This window comes from Coregonus lavaretus, assembly GCF_964263955.1.
Source record: "Coregonus lavaretus genome assembly, contig: HAP1_SCAFFOLD_5468, whole genome shotgun sequence".
NCBI lineage: Eukaryota > Metazoa > Chordata > Actinopteri > Salmoniformes > Salmonidae > Coregonus > Coregonus lavaretus.
Genome location: NW_028162302.1, coordinates 13,307 through 39,928, shown reverse-complemented (window position 1 = coordinate 39,928; position 26,622 = coordinate 13,307). Strand labels below are relative to the sequence as shown.

General features: G+C 46.0%; 1 protein-coding gene across 1 annotated transcript; it reads left to right on the top strand.

Annotated features, from left to right (window-relative positions):
• Positions 1–335: 335 nt before the first annotated feature.
• On the top strand, positions 336–26,622 carry LOC311119375 (pleckstrin homology domain-containing family A member 5-like; the record flags this gene model as incomplete). Its single annotated transcript, XM_084194086.1, has 11 exons — positions 336–491; positions 3,914–4,090; positions 5,993–6,110; positions 7,390–7,508; positions 14,053–14,127; positions 14,327–14,593; positions 14,793–14,951; positions 15,110–15,243; positions 17,367–17,503; positions 21,166–21,292; positions 21,808–26,622. Coding segments are annotated over 10 exons (1,458 nt in total), but the record flags the coding sequence as incomplete, so codon positions are not given.

Genomic DNA, 26,622 nt, shown 5'->3' with positions numbered 1-26,622 from the left:
ATTGTAAATAAGAATTTGTTCCCTTAACTGCCTAGTTAAATCTCTACACCCCTCCACCTTTCTCTCTCTCAATTTAAAGGATTTTCTCTCTCAATTAAATTTTAGGGCTTTTCTCTCTCTCTCAATTCAATTTTAGGGCTTTTCTCTCTCTCTCAATTCAATTTTAGGGCTTTTCTCTCTCTCTCTCTCTCTCTCTCTCTCTCTCTCTCTCTGTCGTTGGCTTTTATCACCTTTCCTGCTTTTTCTTTCAAATGTTCTTTCTCTTTCTGTCCAATGTACATGGTAAATTTACAATCTGCGTGTGTGTGTGTGTGTCTGTTCTTGTGTGTGTTCAGACGGAGCCCCCCAGCCAGCAGCATGTCCACATCCAGAAGGAGCTGTGGAGGATCCAGGATGTAATGGAGGCCCTCAATAAGAACAAGGCCCAGAGACACGCAGACACACAGGGATACTACGGCTCTACACCCATCTCCAACAAACACAAGAGTGAGGTGAGGACCAGACAAATGCTAGCAAGCACGCACACGGATGGACAGACAGGCACGCGCACACACGCACACACACACACACACACACACACACACGTCGACTAGACTTCCTGGTAGTACAGTATGTAGATGGTTACAGTATCTCACAAAAGTGAGTACACCCCTCACATTTTTGTAAATATTTGAATATATCTTTTCATGTGACAACACTGAAGAAATGACACTTTGCTACTATGTAAAGTAGTGAGTGTACAGCTTGTGTAACAGTGTAAATTTGCTGTCCCCTCAAAATAACACAACACACAGCCATTAATGTCTAAACCGCTGGCAACAAAAGTTTGTACACCCCTAAGTGAAAATGTCAAAATTGGGCCCAAAGTGTCAATATTTTGTGTGGCCACCATCATTTTCCAGCCCTGCCTTAACCCTCTTGGCCATGGAGTTCACCAGAGCTTCACAGGTTGCCACTGGAGTCCTCTTCCACTCCTCCATGACGACATCACGGAGCTGGTGGATGTTAGAGACCTTGCACTCCTCCACCTTCCGTTTGAGGATGCCCCACAGATGCTCAATAGGGTTTAGGTCTGGAGACATGCTTGGCCAGTCCATCACCTTTACCCTCAGCTTCTTTAGCAAGGCAGTGGTCGTCTTGGAGGTGTGTTTGGGATCGTTATCATGGTGGAATACTGCCCTGCGGCCCAGTCTCCGAAGGGAGGGGATCATGCTCTGCTTCAGTATGTCACAGTACATGTTGGCATTCATGGTTCCCTCAATGAACTGTAGCTCCCCAGTGCCGGCAGCACTCATGCAGCCCCAGACCATAACACTCCCACCACCATGCTTGACTGTAGGCAAGACACACTTGTCTTTGTACTCCTCACCTGGTTGCCGCCACACACGCTTGACACCATCTGAACCAAATAAGTGTATCTTGGTCTCATCAGACCACAGGACATGATTCCAGTAATCCATGTCCTTAGTCTGCTTGTCTTCAGCAAACTGTTTGCGGGCTTTCTTGTGCATCATCTTTAGAAGAGGCTTCCTTCTGGGACGACAGCCATGCAGACCAATTTGATGCAGTGTGCGGCGTATGGTCTGAGCACTGACAGGCTGACCCCCCCCCACCCCTTCAACCTCTACAGCAATGCTGGCAGCACTCATACGTCTATTTCCCAAAGACAACCTCTGGATATGACGCTGAGCACGTGCACTCAACTCCTTTGGTCGACCATGGCGAGGCCTGTTCTGAGTGGAACCTGTCCTGTTAAACCGCTGTATGGTCTTGGCCACCGTGCTGCAGCTCAGTTTCAGGGTCTTGGCAATCTTCTTATAGCCCAGGCCATCTTTATGTAGAGCAACAATTCTTTTTTTCAGATCCTCAGAGAGTTCTTTGCCATGAGGTGCCACGTTGAACTTCCAGTGACCAGTATGAGGGAGTGTGAGAGCGATGACACCAAATTTAACACACCTGCTCCCCATTCACACCTGAGACCTTGTAACACTAACGAGTCACATGACACCGGGGAGGGAAAATGGCTAATTGGGCCCTAATTTGGGCATTTTCACTTAGGGGTGTACTCAATTTTGTTGCCAGCGGTTTAGACATTAATGGCTGTGTTTTGAGTTATTTTGAGGGGACAGCAAATTTACACTGTTACACAAGCTGTACACTCACTACTTTACATTGTAGCAAAGTGTCATTTCGTCAGTGTTGTCACATGAAAAGATATACTCAAATATTTACAAAAATGTGAGGGGTGTACTCACTTTTGTGAGATACTGTATATTCAGCAGCCATAGAGGAGGGTTGGACTCTGTGTAAAGCCCTATTGTTGCTCTGCTCTGCTGTGTGACTGGATGTGTCAGTCATTGACTCTGTCCCTACTGTGACTCTGTCTATAACAGGGCTGGCTAGTAGTTACCCCTGTCTATAACAGGGCTGGCTAGCAGTTACCCCTGTCTATAACAGGGCTGGCTAGTAGTTACCCCTGTCTAGAACAGGGCTGGCTAGTAGTTACCCCTGTCTATAACAGGGCTGGCTAGCAGTTACCCCTGTCTATAACAGGGCTGGCTAGCAGTTACCCCTGGGTGTGTACCCGTACCTCACTGGGGGTCATAATCAGGACAGGCGGGACGGGGCTCATGTGTCAACTACCCTATCCTGTGGACTCTCTCTCTCTCTCTCTCTCTCTCTCTCTCTCTCTCTCTCTCTCTCTCTCTCTCTCTACCCCCATCTATCTCAATCTCTCTCTCTCTCTCTCTCTACCCCCATCTATCTCAATCTCTCTCTCTCTACCCCATCTATCTCAATCTCTCTCTCTACCCCTCCATCTATCTCAATCTCTCTCTCTACCCCTCCATCTATCTCAATCTCTCTCTCTCTCTACCCCATCTATCTCAAACTCTCTCTCTCTCTCTCTCTACCCCCATCAATCTCAATCTCTCTCTCTACCCCATCTATCTCAATCTCTGTCTCTACCCCATCTATCTCAATCTCTGTCTCTCCCCCATCTATCTCAATCTCCCCCCCCTTCTCTCTCTCCCCCTCCATCTAGCTCAATCATTTTTATCTGTTCGACAGGGGTGTGTTTGTCTTTCGTCAAATTTTCTTAACTGTGACAAATGATGATGGAAACTGTGTTTTTCAGATAAATGATGATTGCCATGATGTTATCACGTAGGCTAACTATAAAGCTCCACTCCACATTTCATTCTAAATGTCGACCGCTTTGCAGAATCAATTTATTCAACTATAAAAAATAATGTTTATTTGCAGGACAAAGATTGTCCTGACTTTCAAGAATGCCTGAATTGCATCGCCTTGCTTTTCTGGTCGGCTGGATGCAAGTTTCACCATCCAATTATTTCAGATCTACAGGAGTGCAAGTTACACCATGACACGGACCGTGATAATGACTAGAATATGGCAAATATTAGTCTAGTCTATATATTATCCATGCTGGGTTTTGTGGGCTACTTCAGACATGAAACACAGGTGGAAAGGGCAAACAGGCCAATTTATTATTGTGCAAATTGGCTAAATGGATAATCGAAACACTTAAACCACATCATTTTTATTCGACATTCTAGTTTTTTTGTGAAAAGGTTTTCTTTTTTAAGGTGTGACATCATTACATCCAGCTGTTTTTATTGACAACAAGACAGTTAATTGGAAACGCACCATAGCAGGAAATTGTTCCATCTATTATCTGGGCGAACTTTCTAAATGTCAACAAAATATCACTGGACAAGTTAATGGAAACATAGCTAGTGAGTACAACCTGTATAAATAAAGTTGTAATTGTAAAGAAAGGTTCAGGCAGGCAGCTTAATTCTCTTCAAACATTTTATTGCTGCCCCATTTCTGAGACAAGCTCCTTTGTCAAAGCAATGTTGTGTAAATAAAGGTTGAATAACATCTCTAGGAGGAGGTGGAGGACCTCTCAGCACCCCCGAGGCCACCCTTACCCCAGGCCTACGAGCCCAACCCCCCTGCTATACCCCCCCTTCCCTCTCGTGTTACCTCCAGTGGGCGACCGCCACCACCCCGGGGTCCAGAGGACAGGGACAGGAAGGCTGGCCAGAGGAACGGAACACACAGCGTAAGCTGTTGACCTCTGACTAATGGCACCATGACTCAACCCTGCGCTGTCATCCCTCATCATTGCCTGAGCCCTCTTGATTTATTTCAGTGTAATTTTGGTGGACATATTTTGGGATTATTTTCAGTTTTCCTCATCATATTGTTTTTCTTTACCTGCTTTCTTTGTGAATCATCCAGATGTCCACCTTTTCAATTTACTATTTCAATATCATTTTGGTGGACTTGTGGGGTTTCCTTTTTGATTATTTTGAGTTTTCCCTGGATCCTTCCTCGTCATCCATGTGGATGTATTCTTTTGGTAATGTATTATTTCCCTCATCATAAGGACCATCCTGTGTTTGCTGCTGCTGATCATCATCCATCTGATATTAGTTCAGCTTGCTTTGGGAATCATCCACATTTGTGTTTGTTTGTTTTGTTTGTGTTGATTGGTTTCTGTCTTTTTGGAGGTTATTTCAGTTCACTTGACTGGTTTTGTTTGTATTATACGGTTGGTTGGTTTGTTGTCCTCTCATTTTGAGCTTAGTGAAACGTTATGAATACCACTGTCCATTTCCTTTGCAGATCATTGACATTTGTCTTTTTGATTTAAAGTTATCAGCATGTCTTCACTGTGAATCATTCCTTTACCCATACTCTCATGTCAGTGTGTACTGAGATCTCTTTCCTCATGTATCAGTAAGTATACTGACCTCTCTCCTCTCCTCCTCTAAGGTCCTGATCTCTCTCTCCTCTCCTCCTGTAAGGACCTCTCTCTTCTCCCCATGTAGGGTCCTGATCTCTCTCTCTCTCCTCTCCCCATGTAAGGTCCTGATCTCTCTCTCCTCTCCCCCTGTAGGGTCCTGATCTCTCTCTCTCTCTCCTCTCCCCCTGTAGGGTCCTGATCTCTCTCCTCTCCCCCTGTAAGGTCCTGATCTCTCTCTCTCCTCTCCCCCTGTAGGGTCCTGATCTCTCTCTCTCTCCTCTCCCCCTGTAGGGTCCTGATCTCTCTCTCTCCTCTCTCCCTGTAGGGTCCTGATCTCTCTCTCTCTCTCTCTCTCTTCTCCCCCTGTAGTGTCCTGATCTCTCTCTCTCCTCTCCTCCTGTAAGGTCCTGACCTCTCTCTCCTCTCCCCCTGTAGGGTCCTGATCTCTCTCTCTCCTCTCCCCCTGTAGGGTCCTGATCTCTCTCTCTCTCCTCTCCCCCTGTAGGGTCCTGATCTCTCTCCTCTCCCCCTGTAAGGTCCTGATCTCTCTCTCTCCTCTCCCCCTGTAGGGTCCTGATCTCTCTCTCTCTCCTCTCTCCCTGTAGGGTCCTGATCTCTCTCTCTCTCCTCTCCCCCTGTAAGGTCCTGACCTCTCTCTCCTCTCCCCCTGTAGGGTCCTGATCTCTCTCTCTCTCTCCTCTCCCCCTGTAGGGTCCTGATCTCTCTCTCTCTCCTCTCCCCCTGTAGGGTCCTGATCTCTCTCCTCTCCCCCTGTAAGGTCCTGATCTCTCTCTCTCCTCTGCCCCTGTAGGGTCCTGATCTCTCTCTCTCTCCTCTCCCCCTGTAGGGTCCTGATCTCTCTCCTCTCCCCCTGTAAGGTCCTGATCTCTCTCTCTCCTCTCCCCCTGTAGGGTCCTGATCTCTCTCTCTCTCCTCTCCCCCTGTAGGGTCCTGATCTCTCTCTCTCTCCTCTCTCCCTGTAGGGTCCTGATCTCTCTCTCTCTCTCTCCTCCCCCTGTAGCGTCCTGATCTCTCTCTCTCCTCTCCTCCTGTAAGGTCCTGACCTCTGTCTCCTCTCCCCCTGTAGGGTCCTGATCTCTCTCTCCTCTCCCCCTGTAGCATCCTGATCTCTCTCCTCTCCCCCTGTAGCGTCCTGATCTCTCTCTCTCCTCTCCTCCTGTAAGGTCCTGACCTCTGTCTCCTCTCTCCCTGTAGGGTCCTGACTACAGGCTGTATAAGAGTGAACCAGAGTTGACCACCGTTACAGAGGTGGATGAAACCAACGGAGAGGACAGATCAGAACAGTCTGACAGAGACCCAGCGAACACCAAAGGTACACACACACAGACACACACACACACGCACACACACACACACACACACACACACACACACACATACACACACACACACACACACACAGACACACACTGAGACCAGAGACCCTTCAAACACCAAAGATAAATTACACGCATCAAAAATAATGGATCACTGGGTGAAGGTGCTACGTTACATCAGCTTGCTGCTCTCAGTTTGAAAATAGCCACACTATTGTACAGCTAATAACAAGATCATTGGTTTTATACCAATTTTCTGTATAAAATATATGTAATCAGAGCATAAATGTCTCAATTTGAATTTTCTTGAAAAGCTGAGAGTGCTATTATATGATACAATATCAGTACTTGTTGCATTTACAACTTGTCTAAGTCCTATCATCTACTGATTTGAATGTAATGTTGTCATATTGTCAGTTAATTAGAAAAATTGATGGGATCATTCCTTTAAAATGGTCTAGCTAGCTAGCTAACAAACATACAGTGCAGATACATTCTTAAAAGTCATTATTTTACACAATATGTTATCACAGCACTGGCAAACCATGGTTGACCAACTCCCTGACCAAAATGGCTGACCTTTTATCCCATCATAAGAAGGTTCATGTCCATTCTAGTATTCTAATTCCTAATTATATGTGTAGAAGAATCTCATCTCTCTCAGACAGACCTGCAAGTCTCACTGTTACCACGATAACGGCCCGCCCTTTAAAGGGTCAGCTGAAAATGTTTGTCTCACCTGACTCCAACATCTGAGGGTACTGTGTACTTGATTGACCAGGGAACACCCCAAAAACCTTTTGTTTATGAACTTTTAGTCATTTCTTATCATAAAAACACTCCTCCTCAAAATATTTCAATTGTGCTCCTAAATGTATTTGTGTGCTCCTACATGATTGGTTTCTGTCTTTTTGGAGGTTATTTCAGTTCACTTGACTGGTTTTGTTTTGTATTTATACGGTTGGTTGGTTTGTTGTCCTCTCATTTTGAGCTTAGTGAAACGTTATGAATACTACTGTCCATTTCCTTTGCAGATCATGGACATTTGTCTTTTTGATTTAAAGTTATCAGCATGTCTTCACTGTGAATCATTCCTTTACCCATACTCTCATTGTGCTCCTAAATGTATTTGTGCGCTCCTAAATTTTTCAAACTTTGACAGTCGCATAAATATATTCAGCTGTGTGTCACAATTGCAACAACTGTGTGACTTGGTTACGGAACGTTAGTTATTTCTAACTGGACGCTCTGCTACCCCTTCTGTTCTCCCTCCAGGAATGTCGTACCCCGTTGGCATCGTTCCCCCCAGAACCAAATCTCCCAACATGCCAGAGTCTTCCAGCATCACCTCCTACGTCACCCTGAGGAGGGGAGGGAGGCCAGACCCGCGCATGGTGAGTACGTCTATGACGTGTGTGGACATCAATATAGTTTATGAAGTGGATATTAGATCACTATATCCAAAGGCTAAGTGGAATTGGTTAATGGGTGATTGTAGAGAACCACAATGGAAACTACTACACTACTGAGAGTGCAAGAGGTAATTAATTCATAATACAGAATGGCAGGCTGGTAAACAGCCAATACAGTAGGTGGTGGCAATACACTAATAGGTTGTAGTCTGCCATAAAACCTTCAAGAAGAAGAAGAAGGCGCAAGAGAAAATAATAACTATTTGATGCTGTGTGTGACTGCTGTTGCCTCCCGAGTGGCGCAGTGGTCTAAGGCAGTGGCTGTGCCACTAGAGATCCTGGTTCGAATCCAGGCTCTGTTGTAGCTGGCCGTGACCGGGAGACGCATGGGGCGGCGCACAATTGGCCCAGGGTAGGGGAGGGAATGGCCGGCAGGGATGTGGCTCAGTTGGTAGAGCATGGCGTTTGCCAGGGTTGTGGATTTGATTCCCACGGGGGGCCAGTATGAAAAAAATGTATGCACTCACTAACTGTAAGTCACTCTGGATAAGAGCGTCTGCTAAATGACTCAAATGTTTTAAAAAATGAAAATGTATCAGCCGTGTCTATGTGTTTGACTAAAACTGGCTCTCCTTCAACGCCATGGAGTGCAAAGGTATTACGGTCGCTGACCTTTCAGCACCAAGAGCCTGTCGCTGTTGTTATTGGTGATCGTGGTGTTGGCTACCATAAGTTGTGTAAACAGTGCCTTATTTTATGCTGTGTGTCATGTTTAGGGTGACCACATTTTTAAATAGCCAAATGCGGGACAACAGGATGATTTTGCGGGACATTTAGTAGTAGCACCCCCCCCCCCATTTGGTGAAGCAGAAAGGAGAGACCAGGTGTGGCCGTTTTATTATCAGGGAATACTTTTGCCAAGGAAACATTTCTGGTTGGTCTCAGGGAATGTAAAACATTTAGGAAGGGAGACTTTTAAAACGGGATTAAGTGAAGTAGCAGCAAATATGTTGAATGAGCAACTAATGAGCATGGAGAACCCCACAAGTTGGATGAAAATACCTTTATTTTTCAGTCTAATACGGCTATTTACTTACTTTTGTAGCTCTTCGTCAGAAGCACCCTGTTGTACGTTGTTAGGTCTACTGTCCTCTTCAAGTTTAGCTGGAATTTAGGCCGAAAGGATTTGAGAAATATGATTGGTTGACGATAGGCCTATGCAGTGCTTAATTTGTAAATCGGGAGGTTCCAGAACACATAGTGAGAGGGGGGTTATCCGGGGGGCTCTGAGGAAAAAAGTGACAAACAACGTAGCAGCATAGAAGACCGAGTAAACAGCCCAGTAGCCTCCTATCTATGGTGGTGAAATGGACAGCACTCTCCCAGTAGCCTCCTATCTATGGTGGTGAAATGGACAGCACTCTCCCAGTAGCCTCCTATCTATGGTGGTGAAATGGACAGCACTCTCCCAGTAGCCTCCTATCTATGTTGGTGAAATGGACAGCACTCTCATAGTAGCCTACTATCTATGGTGGTGAAATGGACAGCACTCTCATAGTAGCCTACTATCTATGGTGGTGAAATGGACAGCACTCTCCCAGTAGCCTACTAGCTATGGTGGTGAAATGGACAGCACTCTCCCAGTAGCCTACTATCTATGGTGGTGAAATGGACAGCACTCTCCCAGTAGCCTCCTATCTATGGTGGTGAAATGGACAGCACTCTCCCAGTAGCCTCCTATCTATAGTGGTGAAATGGAAAGCATTCTCCCAGTAGCCTACTATCTATGGTGGTGAAATGGACAGCACTCTCCCAGTAGCCTCCTATCTATGGTGGTGAAATGGACAGCACTCTCCCAGTAGCCTACTATCTATGGTGGTGAAATGGACAGCACTCTCCCAGTAGCCTCCTATCTATGGTGGTGAAATGGACAGCACTCTCCCAGTAGCCTCCTATCTATGGTGGTGAAATGGACAGCACTCTCCCAGTAGCCTACTATCTATGGTGGTGAAATGGACAGCACTCTCCCAGTAGCCTACTATCTATGGTGGTGAAATGGACAGCACTCTCCCAGTAGCCTCCTATCTATGGTGGTGAAATGGACAGCACTCTCCCAGTAGCCTACTATCTATGGTGGTGAAATGGACAGCACTCTCCCAGTAGCCTACTATCTATGGTGGTGAAATGGACAGCACTCAACTAGTAGCCTCCTATCTATGGTGGTGAAATGGACAGCACTCTCCCAGTAGCCTACTATCTATGGTGGTGAAATGGACAGCACTCTCCCAGTAGCCTCCTATCTATAGTGGTGAAATGGACAGCACTCTCCCAGTAGCCTCCTATCTATGGTGGTGAAATGGACAGCACTCTCCCAGTAGCCTACTATCTATGGTGGTGAAATGGACAGCACTCTCCCAGTAGCCTACTATCTATGGTGGTGAAATGGACAGCACTCTCCCAGTAGCCTCCTATCTATGGTGGTGAAATGGACAGCACTCTCCCAGTAGCCTACTATCTATGGTGGTGAAATGGACAGCACTCTCCCAGTAGCCTACTATCTATGGTGGTGAAATGGACAGCACTCTCCCAGTAGCCTCCTATCTATGGTGGTGAAATGGACAGCACTCTCCCAGTAGCCTACTATCTATGGTGGTGAAATGGACAGCACTCTCCCAGTAGCCTACTATCTATGGTGGTGAAATGGACAGCACTCTCCTAGTAGCCTCCTATCTATGGTGGTGAAATGGACAGCACTCTCCCAGTAGCCTACTATCTATGGTGGTGAAATGGACAGCACTCTCCCAGTAGCCTCCTATCTATAGTGGTGAAATGGACAGCACTCTCCCAGTAGCCTCCTATCTATGGTGGTGAAATGGACAGCACTCTCCCAGTAGCCTACTATCTATGGTGGTGAAATGGACAGCACTCTCCCAGTAGCCTACTATCTATGGTGGTGAAATGGACAGCACTCTCCCAGTAGCCTCCTATCTATGGTGGTGAAATGGACAGCACTCTCCCAGTAGCCTACTAGCTATGGTGGTGAAATGGACAGCACTCTCCCAGTAGCCTCCTATCTATGGTGGTGAAATGGACAGCACTCTCCCAGTAGCCTACTATCTATGGTAGTGAAATGGACAGCACTCTCCCAGTAGCCTCCTATCTATGGTGGTGAAATGGACAGCACTCTCCCAGTAGCCTACTATCTATGGTGGTGAAATGGACAGCACTCTCCCAGTAGCCTACTATCTATAGTGGTGAAATGGACAGCACTCTCCCAGTAGCCTCCTATCTATGGTGGTGAAATGGACAGCACTCTCCCAGTAGCCTCCTATCTATAGTGGTGAAATGGACAGCACTCTCCCAGTAGCCTACTATCTATGGTGGTGAAATGGACAGCACTCTCCCAGTAGCCTACTATCTATGGTGGTGAAATGGACAGCACTCTCCTAGTAGCCTCCTATCTATGGTGGTGAAATGGACAGCACTCTCCCAGTAGCCTCCTATCTATGGTGGTGAAATGGACAGCACTCTCCCAGTAGCCTACTATCTATGGTGGTGAAATGGACAGCACTCTCCCAGTAGCCTCCTATCTATGGTGGTGAAATGGACAGCACTCTCCCAGTAGCCTACTATCTATGGTGGTGAAATGGACAGCACTCTCCCAGTAGCCTACTATCTATGGTGGTGAAATGGACAGCACTCTCCCAGTAGCCTCCTATCTATGGTGGTGAAATGGACAGCACTCTCCCAGTAGCCTCCTATCTATGGTGGTGAAATGGACAGCACTCTCCCAGTAGCCTACTATCTATGGTGGTGAAATGGACAGCACTCTCATAGTAGCCTACTATCTATGGTGGTGAAATGGACAGCACTCTCCCAGTAGCCTACTATCTATGGTGGTGAAATGGACAGCACTCTCCCAGTAGCCTCCTATCTATAGTGGTGAAATGGACAGCACTCTCCCAGTAGCCTACTATCTATGGTGGTGAAATGGACAGCACTCTCCCAGTAGCCTCCTATCTATGGTGGTGAAATGGACAGCACTCTCCCAGTAGCCTCCTATCTATGGTGGTGAAATGGACAGCACTCTCCTAGTAGCCTACTATCTATGGTGGTGAAATGGACAGCACTCTCCCAGTAGCCTCCTATCTATGGTGGTGAAATGGACAGCACTCTCCCAGTAGCCTACTATCTATGGTGGTGAAATGGACAGCACTCTCATAGTAGCCTCCTATCTATAGTGGTGAAATGGACAGCACTCTCCCAGTAGCCTACTAGCTATGGTGGTGAAATGGACAGCACTCTCCCAGTAGCCTACTATCTATGGTGGTGAAATGGACAGCACTCTCCCAGTAGCCTCCTATCTATGGTGGTGAAATGGACAGCACTCTCCCAGTAGCCTCCTATCTATGGTGGTGAAATGGACAGCACTCTCCCAGTAGCCTACTAGCTATGGTGGTGAAATGGACAGCACTCTCCCAGTAGCCTACTATCTATGGTGGTGAAATGGACAGCACTCTCCCAGTAGCCTCCTATCTATGGTGGTGAAATGGACAGCACTCTCCCAGTAGCCTCCTATCTATAGTGGTGAAATGGACAGCACTCTCCCAGTAGCCTCCTATCTATGGTGGTGAAATGGACAGCACTCTCCCAGTAGCCTCCTATCTATGGTGGTGAAATGGACAGCACTCTCCTAGTAGCCTCCTATCTATGGTGGTGAAATGGACAGCACTCTCCCAGTAGCCTACTATCTATGGTGGTGAAATGGACAGCACTCTCCCAGTAGCCTCCTATCTATAGTGGTGAAATGGACAGCACTCTCCCAGTAGCCTCCTATCTATGGTGGTGAAATGGACAGCACTCTCCCAGTAGCCTACTATCTATGGTGGTGAAATGGACAGCACTCTCCCAGTAGCCTCCTATCTATGGTGGTGAAATGGACAGCACTCTCCCAGTAGCCTACTATCTTGTCTACAATGCTTGCTGCCACTAAATGTGCTTTGGTTCAAAAACCTTTTTTCTTAGGGCTTTTTGTTGTTGTCTTTTTACGTCGGAGGCAGAGGACATTACTGTACATTCCACTGTTTCATCCATCCAGTCTCTTCTACAACCAACATTCCTACGTTTTTGCATGTTGTACAGCCCAGCTTTGAATTTGAATTTGAAAGTTTGGACACACCTACTCATTCCAGGCTTTATTTTTTACTATTTCCTTCATTGTAGAATAATAGTGAAGACATCAGAACTATGAAATAACACATATGGAATCATGTAGTAACCAAAAAAAGTGTTAAAACAAATCTAAATATATTTTATATTTGAGATTCTTCAAAGTAGCCACCCTTTGCCATGATGACAGCACACACACACACACACACACACACACACACACACACACACACACACACACACACACACACACACACACACACACACACACACACACACACTGTGTCTAGGGTGGGACTGTGACTCATGCTCTCCAACAGGGCTGGAATTAAATAAAGCAAACCTTGATTTATACACACAGTTCTAAGTACCGAAGCACTCCAGTTAAAACTACTCACCATGTTATCAGGCTAGTTGTGGGTGACAGGGTGTGGCTGACTTCTGTCTGTGCCCACTTTTCCTGTGTGCCAGCTGTATGTGCGTGTCTGTGCGTGCGTGCGTGTGGGTGTGGCGCATGGGTGTGGTGAGTGTGTGTGTGTGTGTGTGGGTGGTGAGTGTGTGTGTGTGTGTGTGTGTGTGTGGGTGTGGTGAGTGTGTGTGGGTGTGTGTGTGGTGAGTGTGTGTGTGTGTGTGTGTGTGTGTGTGTGTGTGTGTGTGTGTGTGGTGAGTGTGTGTGTGTGTGTGTGTGTGTGTGTGTGTGTGTGTGTGTGTGTGTGTGTGTGTATGTGGTGAGTGTGTGTGTGTGTGTATGTGGTGAGTGAGTGTGTGTGAGTGTGTGTGTGTATGTGGTGAGTGTGTGTGTGTGTGTATGTGGTGAGTGTGTGAGTGTGTGTGTGTGTGTGTGTGTGTGTGTGTGTGTGTGTGTGTGTGTGTGTGTGTGTGTGTGTGTGTGTGTGTGTGTGTGTGTGTGTGTGTGTGTGTGTGGTGAGTGTGTGAGCTGCTACCCGACAGCACACACACACACTCACCGGTCCCTGTAGGCTGTGGTCTATTTCAGCCACATAGCCTGCAGTGCTAGGAGCTACGAGTGTGTCTCAGTCTGTCTCCGTTGGGCCGAGAGGAGACCCAGTGAGTGGTTCTGACAGCAGGCCGTTGGGCCCTCCTCAGGGCCAGGACCCGGTCCAGGGCACACACACACACACAGCTCAGTCCCTCCAGGCCCCAACCCCTCTAGCACGGAACAGGCCTGGGAGTGAACTTCTCAGAGTTGACATCATCAGCCATTCCTTACCGCAGGAGATCACAGGCATTAGCATCATCCCTGTGTGTGTGTGTGTGGCAGACGCAGGATGAGTGTACTGTGACTCTCTCTGTCTCTCTCTAACCATGTCTCTCCCTCTTTCTCTCCACCCTATAGGAGCGACCCCATAGTGCGGTGGAGCAGCTGTGTGGTGGGGCTGTGGAGAAGGAGAGTGGCAGACCCAGGATGAGTGTACTGTGACTCTCTCTGTCTCTCTCTAACCATGTCTCTCCCTCTTTCTCTCCACCCTATAGGAGCGACCCCATAGTGCGGTGGAGCAGCTGTGTGGTGGGGCTGTGGAGAAGGAGAGTGGCAGACGCAGGATGAGTGTACTGTGACTCTCTCTGTCTCTCTCTAACCATGTCTCTCCCTCTTTCTCTCCACCCTATAGGAGCGACCGCATAGTGCGGTGGAGCAGCTGTGTGGTGGGGCTGTGGAGAAGGAGAGTGGCAGACCCAGGATGAGTGTAGAGGAGCAGCTGGAGAGGATCAGGAGACACCAACAGGGGGCGCTAAGAGAGAAGAAGAAAGGGCTTCACATCCTGGCAGGAAGTAGCTGCAACAGCCAGCAGGACAACGCCACACACAGCCACAGTACCGCGTCAACACCATCACGCAGCCCCTCGTTCACCAAGGAGAACCCCTTCCGCAGCATGCAGGTAGGTACACAAAGAGTCACAGGTACAGTGCTGCAGGATTGGAAACAATGTATTATATTAAATACAGTCCAAGTCGGAAGTAGAGTACATTTCTGATTTAAACCATTTTTAAATTGACTCCAAACCCTGCGGTGCCAAACCTCAGAACAGACACACACAGACGGGTTCACGGAGATAAAGTGTTGCTGTATTCCAGCAGAACCGTCGTCAGCGTGGCGAGGTGATGAGCAGTGACATCCTGGAGTTGGAGGCGTCACTCAGAGAACAGGAAGTGGTCAGAGAGCAGGAGACGCCGGCCGAGGAGATAGCACGCCTTAAAGAGGCCACACACACTGACCACTACAACATGGACAGAGAGGTACGTATGGATGAGCCTCCCCTCTGAGCCTGGTTCCTCTCTAGGTTTCTTCCATCTGAGGAGTTTTGCTGGCCGGTGTGCATCTGCTTGTTCTTAGGCGTCTAGGCTGAATTACTGTAAGCACTTTTTGACAAGTGCTTTATCTGTTCTCTCTCTAGCTGTCAGTCCCTGAGAAGGTGTTGATTCCAGAGCGTTATGTGGAGTCAGATCCAGAGGAGGCTCTCAGTCCAGAGCAGGAGGCTGACAAACAGAAGAAAGTGGACCGCATCAAAGCCCTCATCGCCAAAAACAGGTAGCTAACCCCCCACCCACCAAGACCTACTGTATACCATACGCTCAGCAGTACAGACCTGTTCCATTCAGTGGTCTAACTGTAGTCTCAGGAAATGGGGATCATCCAACCACAACCTCTATCAACCTGCAAGAAGAAGAATACTTGACCTCCATTTATTTTTCGAAAACAAAAAAAAATGGAGACACGGAAGTCTGTGTGTCTTTCTGTTCTTTTCACAATCTGTCTGAAAGGTAATTAATTCCAGCTGGTCAGGGTTGGTATTTACCAGTGGACAGGGTTGGTATTTACCAGTGGACAGGGTTGGTATTTACCAGTGGACAGGGTTGGTATTTACCAGTGGACAGGGTTGGTATTTACCAGCTGGTCAGGGTTGGTATTTACCAGTGGACAGGGTTGGTATTAACCAGCTGGTTAGGGTTGGTATTTACCAGTGGACAGGGTTGGTATTTACCAGCTGGTCAGGGTTGGTATTTACCAGTGGACAGGGTTGGTATTTACCAGCTGGTCAGGGTTGGTATTTACCAGTGGACAGGGTTGGTATTAACCAGCTGGTCAGGGTTGGTATTTACCAGTGGACAGGGTTGGTATTTACCAGTGGACAGGGTTGGTATTTACCAGCTGGTCAGGGTTGGTATTTACCAGTGGACAGGGTTGGTATTAACCAGCTGGTTAGGGTTGGTATTTACCAGTGGACAGGGTTGGTATTTACCAGCTGGTCAGGGTTGGTATTTACCAGTGGACAGGGTTGGTATTTACCAGCTGGTCAGGGTTGGTATTTACCAGTGGACAGGGTTGGTATTAACCAGCTGGTCAGGGTTGGTATTTACCAGTGGACAGGGTTGGTATTTACCAGTGGACAGGGTTGGTATTTACCAGTGGACAGGGTTGGTATTAACCAGCTGGTCAGGGTTGGTATTTACCAGTGGACAGGGTTGGTATTTACCAGTGGACAGGGTTGGTATTTACCAGCTGGTCAGGGTTGGTATTTACCAGTGGACAGGGTTGGTATTAACCAGCTGGTCAGGGTTGGTATTTACCAGTGGACAGGGTTGGTATTAACCAGCTGGTCAGGGTTGGTATTTACCTGCTGGTCAGGGTTGGTATTTACCAGTGGACAGGGTTGGTATTAACCAGCTGGTCAGGGTTGGTATTTACCAGCTGGTCAGGGTTGGTATTTACCAGTGGACAGGGTTGGTATTAACCAGCTGGTCAGGGTTGGTATTTACCAGTGGACAGGGTTGATATTAACCAGCTGGTCAGGGTTGGTATTTACCAGTGGACAGGGTTGGTATTAACCAGCTGGTCAGGGTTGGTATTTACCAGCTGGTCAGGGTTGGTATTTACCAGTGGACAGGGTTGGTATTAACCAGCTGGTCAGGGTTGGTATTTACCAGCTGGTCAGGGTTGGTATTTACCAGTGGACAGGGTTGGTATTAACCAGCTGGTCAGGGTTGGTATTTACCAGTGGACAGGGTTGGTATTAACCAGCTGGACAGTTCACAGCACATAGTGTGACCTGTGTTCCCTCCAGATCCAGCTGTAGCTGGCTATCAGGACATTTATTTGTTACGATATTTGATTTATAAAACATACTTTTTTTGTGTCCTGGGGTAATTGTGTTTTGTGCAAATGCAATATATTTCTGTGTTCTGTTTCTCCAGTATGCAGAATGTGCTCTCTCCTCCTGATGTGGTGCTGAGCCCTGAGGAGGAAACTGAGGAGGCCACAGTGTGTCCTAACCCTAACTCTCTCTCTCTCTCTGTCTCTGTCTCTGTGTCTGTCTCTGTGTCTGTCTCTGTCTCTGTCTCTGTCTCTCTCTCTGTCTCTGTCTGTCTCTGTCTCTCTCTCTGTCTCTGTCTTTCTCTCTGTCTCTCTCTCTGTCTCTCTCTCTGTCTCTCTCTCTGTCTCTCTCTTTGTCTCTGTCTCTGTCTCTGTCTCTCTGTCTCTCTCTGTCTCTGTCTCTGTCTCTGTCTCTGTCTCTCTCTCTGTCTCTGTCTCTGTCTCTCTGTCTCTGTCTCTGTCTCTGTCTCTGTCTCTGTGTCTGTCTCTGTGTCTGTGTCTGTCTCTCTCTCTCTCTCTCTCTCTCTCTCTCTCTCTCTCTCTCTCTCTCTCCCCCCCAGTATGCAGAATGTGCTCTCTCCTCCTGGTCCAGAGAAGGAGGATGAGGAGGAGGCCACAGCTCAGGATCAGGAGAAAATGATCAACATATCCTATGAACTGGCTGCTGAGGCCTCCAAACGCAGCAAGCTGGTGGCAGGTACAGTACAGCACAGTATAACAGTACAGCACAGGATCATAAAGGACAGGATAGTTTAGTACAGCACAGTGTAACATTACAGAACAGTACACCACTGTACACTACACTACAGTACAGTACAGTATTGTATAGAACATTCTACAACATCTCCTACGACCACTAGCCAACCCCCGCCCAGTACCCTGCCCTGAACTTCAGTCACTGTCACTAGCCGGCTACCACCCGGTTAATCTACCATACACCTTAGTGGCTGCTGCCCTATGTACAGTTGAAGTCGGAAGTTTACATACACTTAGGTTGGAGTCATTAAAACTCGTTTTTCATCCACTCCACAAATTTCTTGTTAACAAACTATAGTTTTGGCAAGTCGGTTAGGACATCTACTTTGTGCATGACACAAGTCATTTTTCCAACAATTGTTTACAGACAGATTATTTCACTGTATCACAATTCCAGTGGGTCAGAAGTTTATATACACTAAGTTGACTGTGCCTTTAAACAGCTTGGAAAATTCCAGAAAATCATGGCTTTAGAAGCTTCTGATAGGCTAATTGACATCATTTGAGTCAATTGGAGGTGTACCTGTGGATGTATTTCAAGGCCTACCTTCAAACTCAGTGCCTCTTTGCTTGACATCATGGGAAAAAATCAAAAGAAATCAGCCAAGACCTCAGAAAAAAAATGGTAGACCTCCACAAGTCTGGTTCATCATTGGGTGCAATTTCCAAACACCTGAAGGTACCATGTTCATCTGTACAAACAATATAAACACCATGGGACCACGCAGCCGTCACACCGCTCAGGAAGGAGATGCGTTCTGTCTCCTAGAGATGAACATACTTTGGTGCGAAAAGTGCAAATCAATCTCAGAACAACAGCAAAGGACCTTGTGAAGATGCTGGAAGGAACAGGTACAAAAGTATCTATATCCACAGTAAAACGAGTCCTATATCGACATAACCTGAAAGGCCGCCCAGCAAGGAAGAAGCCACTGCATCAAAACCGCCATAAATAAACCAGACTACGGTTTGCAACTGCATATGGGGACAAAGATTGTACTTTTTGGAGAAATGTCCTCTGGTCTGATGAAACAAAAATAGAACTGTTTGGCCATAATGACCATCATTATGTTTGGAGGAAAAAGGGGGTGCTTGCAAGCCAAAGAACACCATCCCAACCGTGAAGCACGGGGGTGGCAGCATCATGCTGTGGGGGTGCTTTGCTGCAGGAGGGACTGGTGCACTTCACAAAATAGATGGCATCATGAAGAAGGAAAATGATGTGGATATATTGAAGCAACGTCTCGACATCAGTCCGGAAGTTAAAGCTTGGTCGCGAATGGGTCTTCCAAATGGACAATGATCCAAAGCATACTTCCAAAGTTGTGGCAAAATGACTTAAGGACAACAAAGTCAAGGTATTGGAGTGGCCATCACAAAGCCCTGACCTCAATCCTATAGAACGTTTGTGGGCAGAACTGAAAAAGCGTATGCGAGCAAGGAGGCCTACAAACCTGACTCAGTTACACCAGCTCTGTCAGGAGGAATGGGCCAAAATTCACCCAACTTATTGTGGAAAGCTTGTGGAAGGCTACCCGAAACGTTTGACCCAAGTTAAACAATTTAAAGGCAATGCTACCAAATACTAATTGAGTGTATGTAAACTTCTGACCCACTGGGAATGTGATGAAAGAAATAAAAGCTGAAATAAAGCTCGGGCGGCAGGTAGCTTAGTGGTTAAGAGCGTTATGCCAGTAATCGAAAGGTCGCTGGTTCTAATCCCTGAGCCGACTAGGTGAAAAATCTGTCGATGTGCCCTTGAGCAAGGCACTTAACCCTAATTGCTCCTGTAAGTCGCTCTGGATAAGAGTGTCTGCTAAATGTAAATAAATCATTCTCTCTACTATTATTCTGACATTTCACATTCTTAAAATAAAGTGGTGATCCTAACTGACCTAAAACAGGGAATTTTTACCAGGATTAAATGTCAGGAATTGTGAAAAACTGAGTTGAAATGTATTTGGCGAAGGTGTATGTAAACTTCCGACTTCAACTGTATACAGTCATGGAACAGGTCACTTTAATAATGTTAACTATTGCTGTTATTCAGATACTGTATACTACATATTATAAACTGGGTGGTTCGAGCCCTGAATGCTGATTGGCTGACAGCCGTGGTATATCAGACCGTATACCACGGGTATGACAAAACACAGTTTATAATAGCAATAAGGCAACTCTGGGGTTTGTGGTATATGGCCAATATACCACAGCTAAGGGCTGTATCCAGGCACTCCGCATTGCGTGGCGCTTAAGAACAGCCCTTAGCCGTGGTATATTGGCCATATACCACACCCCCTCGGGCCTTATTACTTAATTATATCCATATACTGTCCATATTGTATATACAGCCCATCACATATTTATATATATTTATATTTATACTCCGGACTCCGACATTGCTCGTCCTAATATTTCTATATTTCTTAATTCCATTCTTTTACTTTTAGATTAGTCAATCAATGAAATTGTATTTATAAAGCACTTTTTACATAAGCAGATGTTACAAAGTGCTGTACAGAAACCCAGCCTAAAACCCCAAACAGCAAGCAATGTAGAAGCACGGTGGCTAGGAAAAACTCCCTAGAAAGGCAGAAACCTAGGAAGAAACCTAGAAGAACCAGGCTCTGATGGGTGGCCAGTCCCCTCCTTGCTGTGCCGGGTGGAGATTATATCAGTACATGGCCATTAAGGCCTGATTTTTCTCCAAGATGTTCAAACATTCATAGATGACCAGCAGGGTCAAATAATAATCACAGTGGGTGTAGAGATTGCAACAGGTCAGTACATCAGGAGTAAATGTCACTTGGCTTTTCATAGCCGGGCATTTAGAGGTTGAAATAGCAGGTGCGGTAGAGAGAGAGAGAGAGTTGAAAACAGCAGGTCTGGGACAGGGTAGCACGTCCGGTGAACAGGTCAGGGTTCCATAGCCGCAGGCAGAAGAGTTGAAACTGGAGCAGCAGCACGACCAGGTGGACTGGGTACAGCAAGGAGTCATCAGGCCAGGTAGTCCTGAGGCATGGTCCTAGGGCTCAGGTCCTCTTGGAGGGGAGGGAGAGAGGGAGTATATAGTGTGTATTGTTGTGTATTGTTAGATATTACTGCACTGTTGGAGCTAGAAACACAAGCATTTCGCTACACCCGCAATAACATCTGCTAAATATGTGTGTGACCAATACAATTTGATATGATTTGGAGCTGGTTGCCGAGGCATCCAGACACACAACATAGGACACGACAGGAGAAGAACAACACAGCTTAGCAATTTGTCACATTTTGTTCAAATTATGCAATCAATTCATGCTGCTTGTATGGCTTCATATTTCCTTCATCGAATGTTATATGCCACAGGATATAACATTGATTTATTCACATGACATAACATGCATAACAGTATATATTTGTTTATTTGATTTACATCATTGATTTGCTTGACTTGTTTTGTCATTCATTAACTTTTGTTGTTGTTGTTGAAAGAATGAAATAAGTAATGTACACAACTTGTTTGTTTTGTGTGTGTGTGTGTGTGTGTGTGTGTGTGTGTGTGACCATGTCGTGTGGTGTGTGTTCATGTACGTGGTGTGCGTCCTGTGTGGTTTGCAGTGCGCAGCTTGTCGTCCTCCTCACCTCCTCCTGACCCCCAACCCTCCTCATCTCCACCTCCTAACACACAGCCACCCCCCCAGCTCACTGACGGCTCCCACTTCATGTGTGTGTAGTAGCAGCAGCAGTAAGTGTGTGTAGGAACGCCCGTAAGAGCCTCTCCTCTCTGTTCGGCCTCTCCTCTCTGTTCGGCCTCTCCTCTCTGTTCGGCCTCTCCTCTCTGTTCGGCCTCTCCTCTCTGTTCGGCCTCTCCTCTCTGTTCGGCCTCTCCTCTCTGTTCGGCCTCTCCTCTCTGTTCGGCCTCTCCTCTCTGTTCGGCCTCTCCTCTCTGTTCGGCCTCTCCTCTCTGTTCGGCCTCTCCTCTCTGTTCGGCCTCTCCTCTCTGTTCGGCCTCTCCTCTCTGTTCGGCCTCTCCTCTCTGTTCGGCCTCTCCTCTCTGTCTGTCTTCTCTCTCGTTCTCTCTCTCCATCTCCCTCACACTTTCTCACTCTGTCTTCCTCTCTCGTTATTTATTATTATATATATTTATATATATTTATTATATATGTTATTTCTCTCTCTCCATCTCCCTCACACTTTCTCACTCTGTCTTCCTCGCTCTCTCTCCTTTTTAAAAATCCCTTTCTTTCTTTCTCTTTTTAGCCCTGGCCTCAGTGAAGACCTACACGTGAGAGATGTGTCAAAGGAGAGTTGAGGCTCCCGCTTATTATGAAGAAGACCTCTACCCTAGGACATGACACACCCAGCACAAAATCCAACAGAAGTGGACTGACTGACAGACTGATGGCCCGTTAGACCACGCCATGCTCTGGACCTTACGTGCTCTCTGTTCAATCTATACCTTACTATGACATCACATCCTCCTGTGCCATGACGTCAATTCATGTTGCCACATTGCCTCCCTCTGTCATCTCCTCCCTTTAACATCACCACCACTTTCCCTTCATCTCCCCCCTCACCTACTCTCTATGGTATCACCCTTCCTCTCCCCCTCACCTACTCTCTATGGTATCACCCTTCCTCTCCCCCCTCACCTACTCTCTATGGTATCACCCTTCCTCTCCCCCCTCACCTACTCTCTATGGTACCACCCTTCCTCTCCCTCCTCACCTACTCTCTATGGTATCACCCTTCCTCTCCCCCCTCACCTACTCTCTATGGTATCACCCTTCCTCTCCCTCCTCACCTACTCTCTATGGTACCACCCTTCCTCTCCCTCCTCACCTACTCTCTATGGTATCACCCTTCCTCTTCCCCCTCACCTACTCTCTATGGCATCACCCTTCCTCTCCCTCCTCACCTACTCTCTATGGTATCACCCTTCCTCTCCCCCTCACCTACTCTCCATGGTATCACCCTTCCTCTCCCCCCTCACCTACTCTCTATGGTATCACCCTTCCTCTCCCCCCTCACCTACTCTCTATGGTATCACCCTTCCTCTCCCCCTCACCTACTCTCCATGGTATCACCCTTCCTCTCCCCCTCACCTACTCTCTATGGTATCACCCTTCCTCTCCCCCTCACCTACTCTCTATGGTATCACCCTTCCTCTCCCCCCTCACCTACTCTCTATGGTATCACCCTTCCTCTCCCCCTCACCTACTCTCCATGGTATCACCCTTCCTCTCCCCCTCACCTACTCTCTATGGTATCACCCTTCCTCTCCCTCCTCACCTACTCTCCATGGTATCACCCTTCCTCTCCCTCCTCACCTACTCTCCATGGTATCACCCTTCCTCTCCCCCTCACCTACTCTCCATGGTATCACCCTTCCTCTCCCCCCTCACCTACTCTCTATGGTATCACCCTTCCTCTCCCCCTCACCTACTCTCTATGGTATCACCCTTCCTCTCCCCCCTCACCTACTCTCTATGGTATCACCCTTCCTCTCCCCCCTCACCTACTCTCTATGGTATCACATTTGATCTTTGCAACAATGAGACAATAATAAGGCATCGGTAATGTTGCTTTTAGAATATAATTAGTTCCATTGCCGTTATTTATATAGTTTAAAGTTGGAGTTGATGATTCTGATTCTCTGATTGAATATTATCTGATGGATAGGGTGTGTTCAGAGCATAAGGCCTGAATCCTGCTGTGATGACTCCTTCCCTTGGGAAAAGACTGTCACGTGTTCAATACACACAGACACAGTAATGCCAATAACATTTTCACAGTTCAAGAGTTCCGCTGTTCAGCTTGGTTTTATAACTATTTTAGTTCATTTAAGTTGTAAAAAAAAAAAAAACACTGCATACATATTTTAGTAATTCAAGTCCAGTGTACAAACCATTTCTGTTTTATACGTCTAAATATATACGAGAAACAAATATAGTTGATTTATAGATTCAAAGAAGGTACCACTTTATTGCTGCAGAGGAGTATGGATGAGATTTGTAATATTTTTTTTCTGGGTGGTTGTAATTGTATTTATACGTCGGATCTTCTGCAGTTCCCTGTCTGCAGCCGAATGGCACTATTCCAACTGTAGTGCACTACTTTGTATCAGGGGCCCACAGGGCTCTGGACAAAAGGAATGTACTACGTATTAGGGAACAGGGTGCCATTTTGGATACGGACCCTGTCGCACTGTTGTTGCCGACACACATGAATGTTTTGGCTTTAAAAAATATATATATGCTTCGTTTGTGTTTTTCTATTGCAAAGAAGAGAAGAGATATATTTAAAAAATGATAGAAAAAAGGAAAATGTTTTCAGACCGAGGTTTGGTTTAGAAGTCTATTTTACGACTAGTTGGTTTTGGTGGTGTCCTGGATCAGAGAGATAAAGGGATAGAATAGCACATGTAAAAAGCAATAAACAGATGGTTCTAGATCTGCCTCCCAAATGGCACCCTTCTTCCTATATAGTCAAAAGTAGTGCACTATATTACATTTACATTTTAGTCATTTAGCAGACGCTCTTATCTAGAGCATGTGAGTACATCAATTTTTCATACACACACACATATATATATAGGGAATAGGGTGTCATTTGGGACAAATCATAGGTTTAGTATACAAACTGTAATTACCTAAATTAAGTTATTTGTGTATATACTTTACGGTACGCGGTACATTGTGTATATATCAGGGGTTGGAACCGGTTCAGGGGAACAGAACAGAAAACCGGAAAAGAACGAGGAACCAAAACCGAGAACGACAGAGATCTATACTGTTCCGGAACAGAACCGTTATTTTTAAAAGCATGGGAACCGGTTAATAACATAATTTTATGTTCCGGACATTTTTTTCCAGTCCCACAAAAAAAAAACGCAACAAAGCACCTATGCAAAGCCCTCACCTGTCACTTTGAAAGGTATTCCAGTGTCTGCCTGCCTGCCAACTGAAAAGCTTTGCCAGTGTGTAGGTGTGTGTAGGCTAGCAGCCCCTCCCCCTCCCTCCTAAGCATCATCTACTGAAACTACTGACGTTACAGGCATGATTCAGAAATTAAAGAGAATGTTTTTTTAATTAGAGAACAATGGATTAACTTTTTCAATTCTAGTTAAGGATACTATAGTTATAACGTTTCACATTGGATTTATTAACTACAAAAATATGTTTTTATTTTAATTTCTGGTGCTGCTCTGCACACACAAGCTTGTTAGCTAGCTAGCTCTGGTATAGCTCTCAAACGCTAGACGGCATTATGTATAATGTAATGTAACTGAGAGTCATGATCAAGGGCTATCTCTGGTCCAACGTTAGTTAAGCCAACTCTGAAGTTCAAAGACATTCAAACCTAACTGTAAGTCGCTCTGGATAAGAGTGTCTGCTAAATGACTAAAATGTAAATGTAAAGTTCCTTCATTAGAAGCCATATTCCTCCGTAGGCTTCATGCCCAGCGCTCTCTTCACCCGCAATATTTAATTTGCATGTCGCACCCTACACTACACTTGTCTGTCCAATGCATGTATACTGAGCAAAAATATAAACGCAACATGCAACAATTTTATCGATTTTATGGAGTTACAGTTCATATGAGGAACTCAGTCAATTTAAATAAATAAATTAGGCCCTAATCTATGGACTTCACATGACTGGGAATACAGATATGCATCTGTTGGTCACAGATACCTTTAAAAAAACGGCCCTCACAATGGGCCTCAGGATCTCGTCACGGTATTTTTGTGCATTCAAATTGCCATCGATAAAATGCAATTGTGTTCATTGTCCGTAGCTTATGCCTGCCCATACCATAACCCCACCGCCACCATGGGGCACTCTGTTCACGTTGACATCAGCAAACCGCTCGCCCACACGACGCCATACACTGCGGTTGTGAGGCCGGTTGGACGTACTGCCAAATTCTCTAAAACGATGTTGGAGCACAGAAGGTTTGTGGCACCTTCATTGGGGAAGAGGGGCTGGTGATACTGGCTGGAGCAGGATCAGTGGAATGGTATCAAATACATCAATCACATAGTTTCTATGTGTTTAATGCTATTCCATTTGCTTCGTTCCAGCCATTATTATGAGCATTCCTCCCCTCAGCAGCCTCCACTGTGTTGGATGTGGCTTATGGTAGAGAAATGAACATTCACTTCTCTGGCAACAGCTCTGGTGGACATTCCTGCAGTCAGCATGCACGCTCCCTCAAAACTTGAGACATCTGTGGCATTGTGTTGTGTGACAAAACTGCATGTTTTAGAGTGGTCTTTTATTGTCCCCAGCACAAGGTGCACCTGTGTAAGGATCATGCTGTTTAATCAGCTTCTTGATATGCCACACCTGTCAGGTGGATGGATTATCTTGGAAAAGGAGAAACGCTCACTAACAGGGATGTAAACAAATTTGTGGACAAAATCTGAGAGAAATAAGCTTTTTGTGAGTATGGACATTTTCGGGTATCTTTTATTTGAGCTCATGAAACATGGGACCAACACTTTACATGTTGCGTTTATATTTGAGTTCAGTGTACATACTGTAGCAGACCCGCTCCATAGCAAGCTGCTCTATCCATTGGTGAAGTCATTTAATGTTGAGCTAAATGAAAAAACATTTTGATTTCAGAGGTTTAAAACGGAACAGAAAGGAACAATATAAAATGTAACTTTTTGGGGGTTTGAACCGGTTCAGAACCATATTTTGCTGGTCGGAACAGTGGAACGGAACAAAACAAACGATTGGAAAATAATTTTGGTTCCAACCCCTGGTATAAACTGTATCATAGTACGTTGTACATTGTGTATTAGTGCTGAGCGATTATTGCTTTTTTTGGACAGTTCGGTTAGATTAGTTTTTAAAAAATTCACCGTTTTCGATTTCGGTTCCGATTATTTTTATAGATATGAAATGCACTATGCATTATTATGTGGGTTGAATGTTGTAACAACACAGAATAAAAACAATTAATAAAAGTCCCGTGATGGTAGTGACTGCCCATTACTGCTTATCACTTATTAACCATCATTTATTCACATTACTTTAATAAAATATTTAAATTGTTCTGTA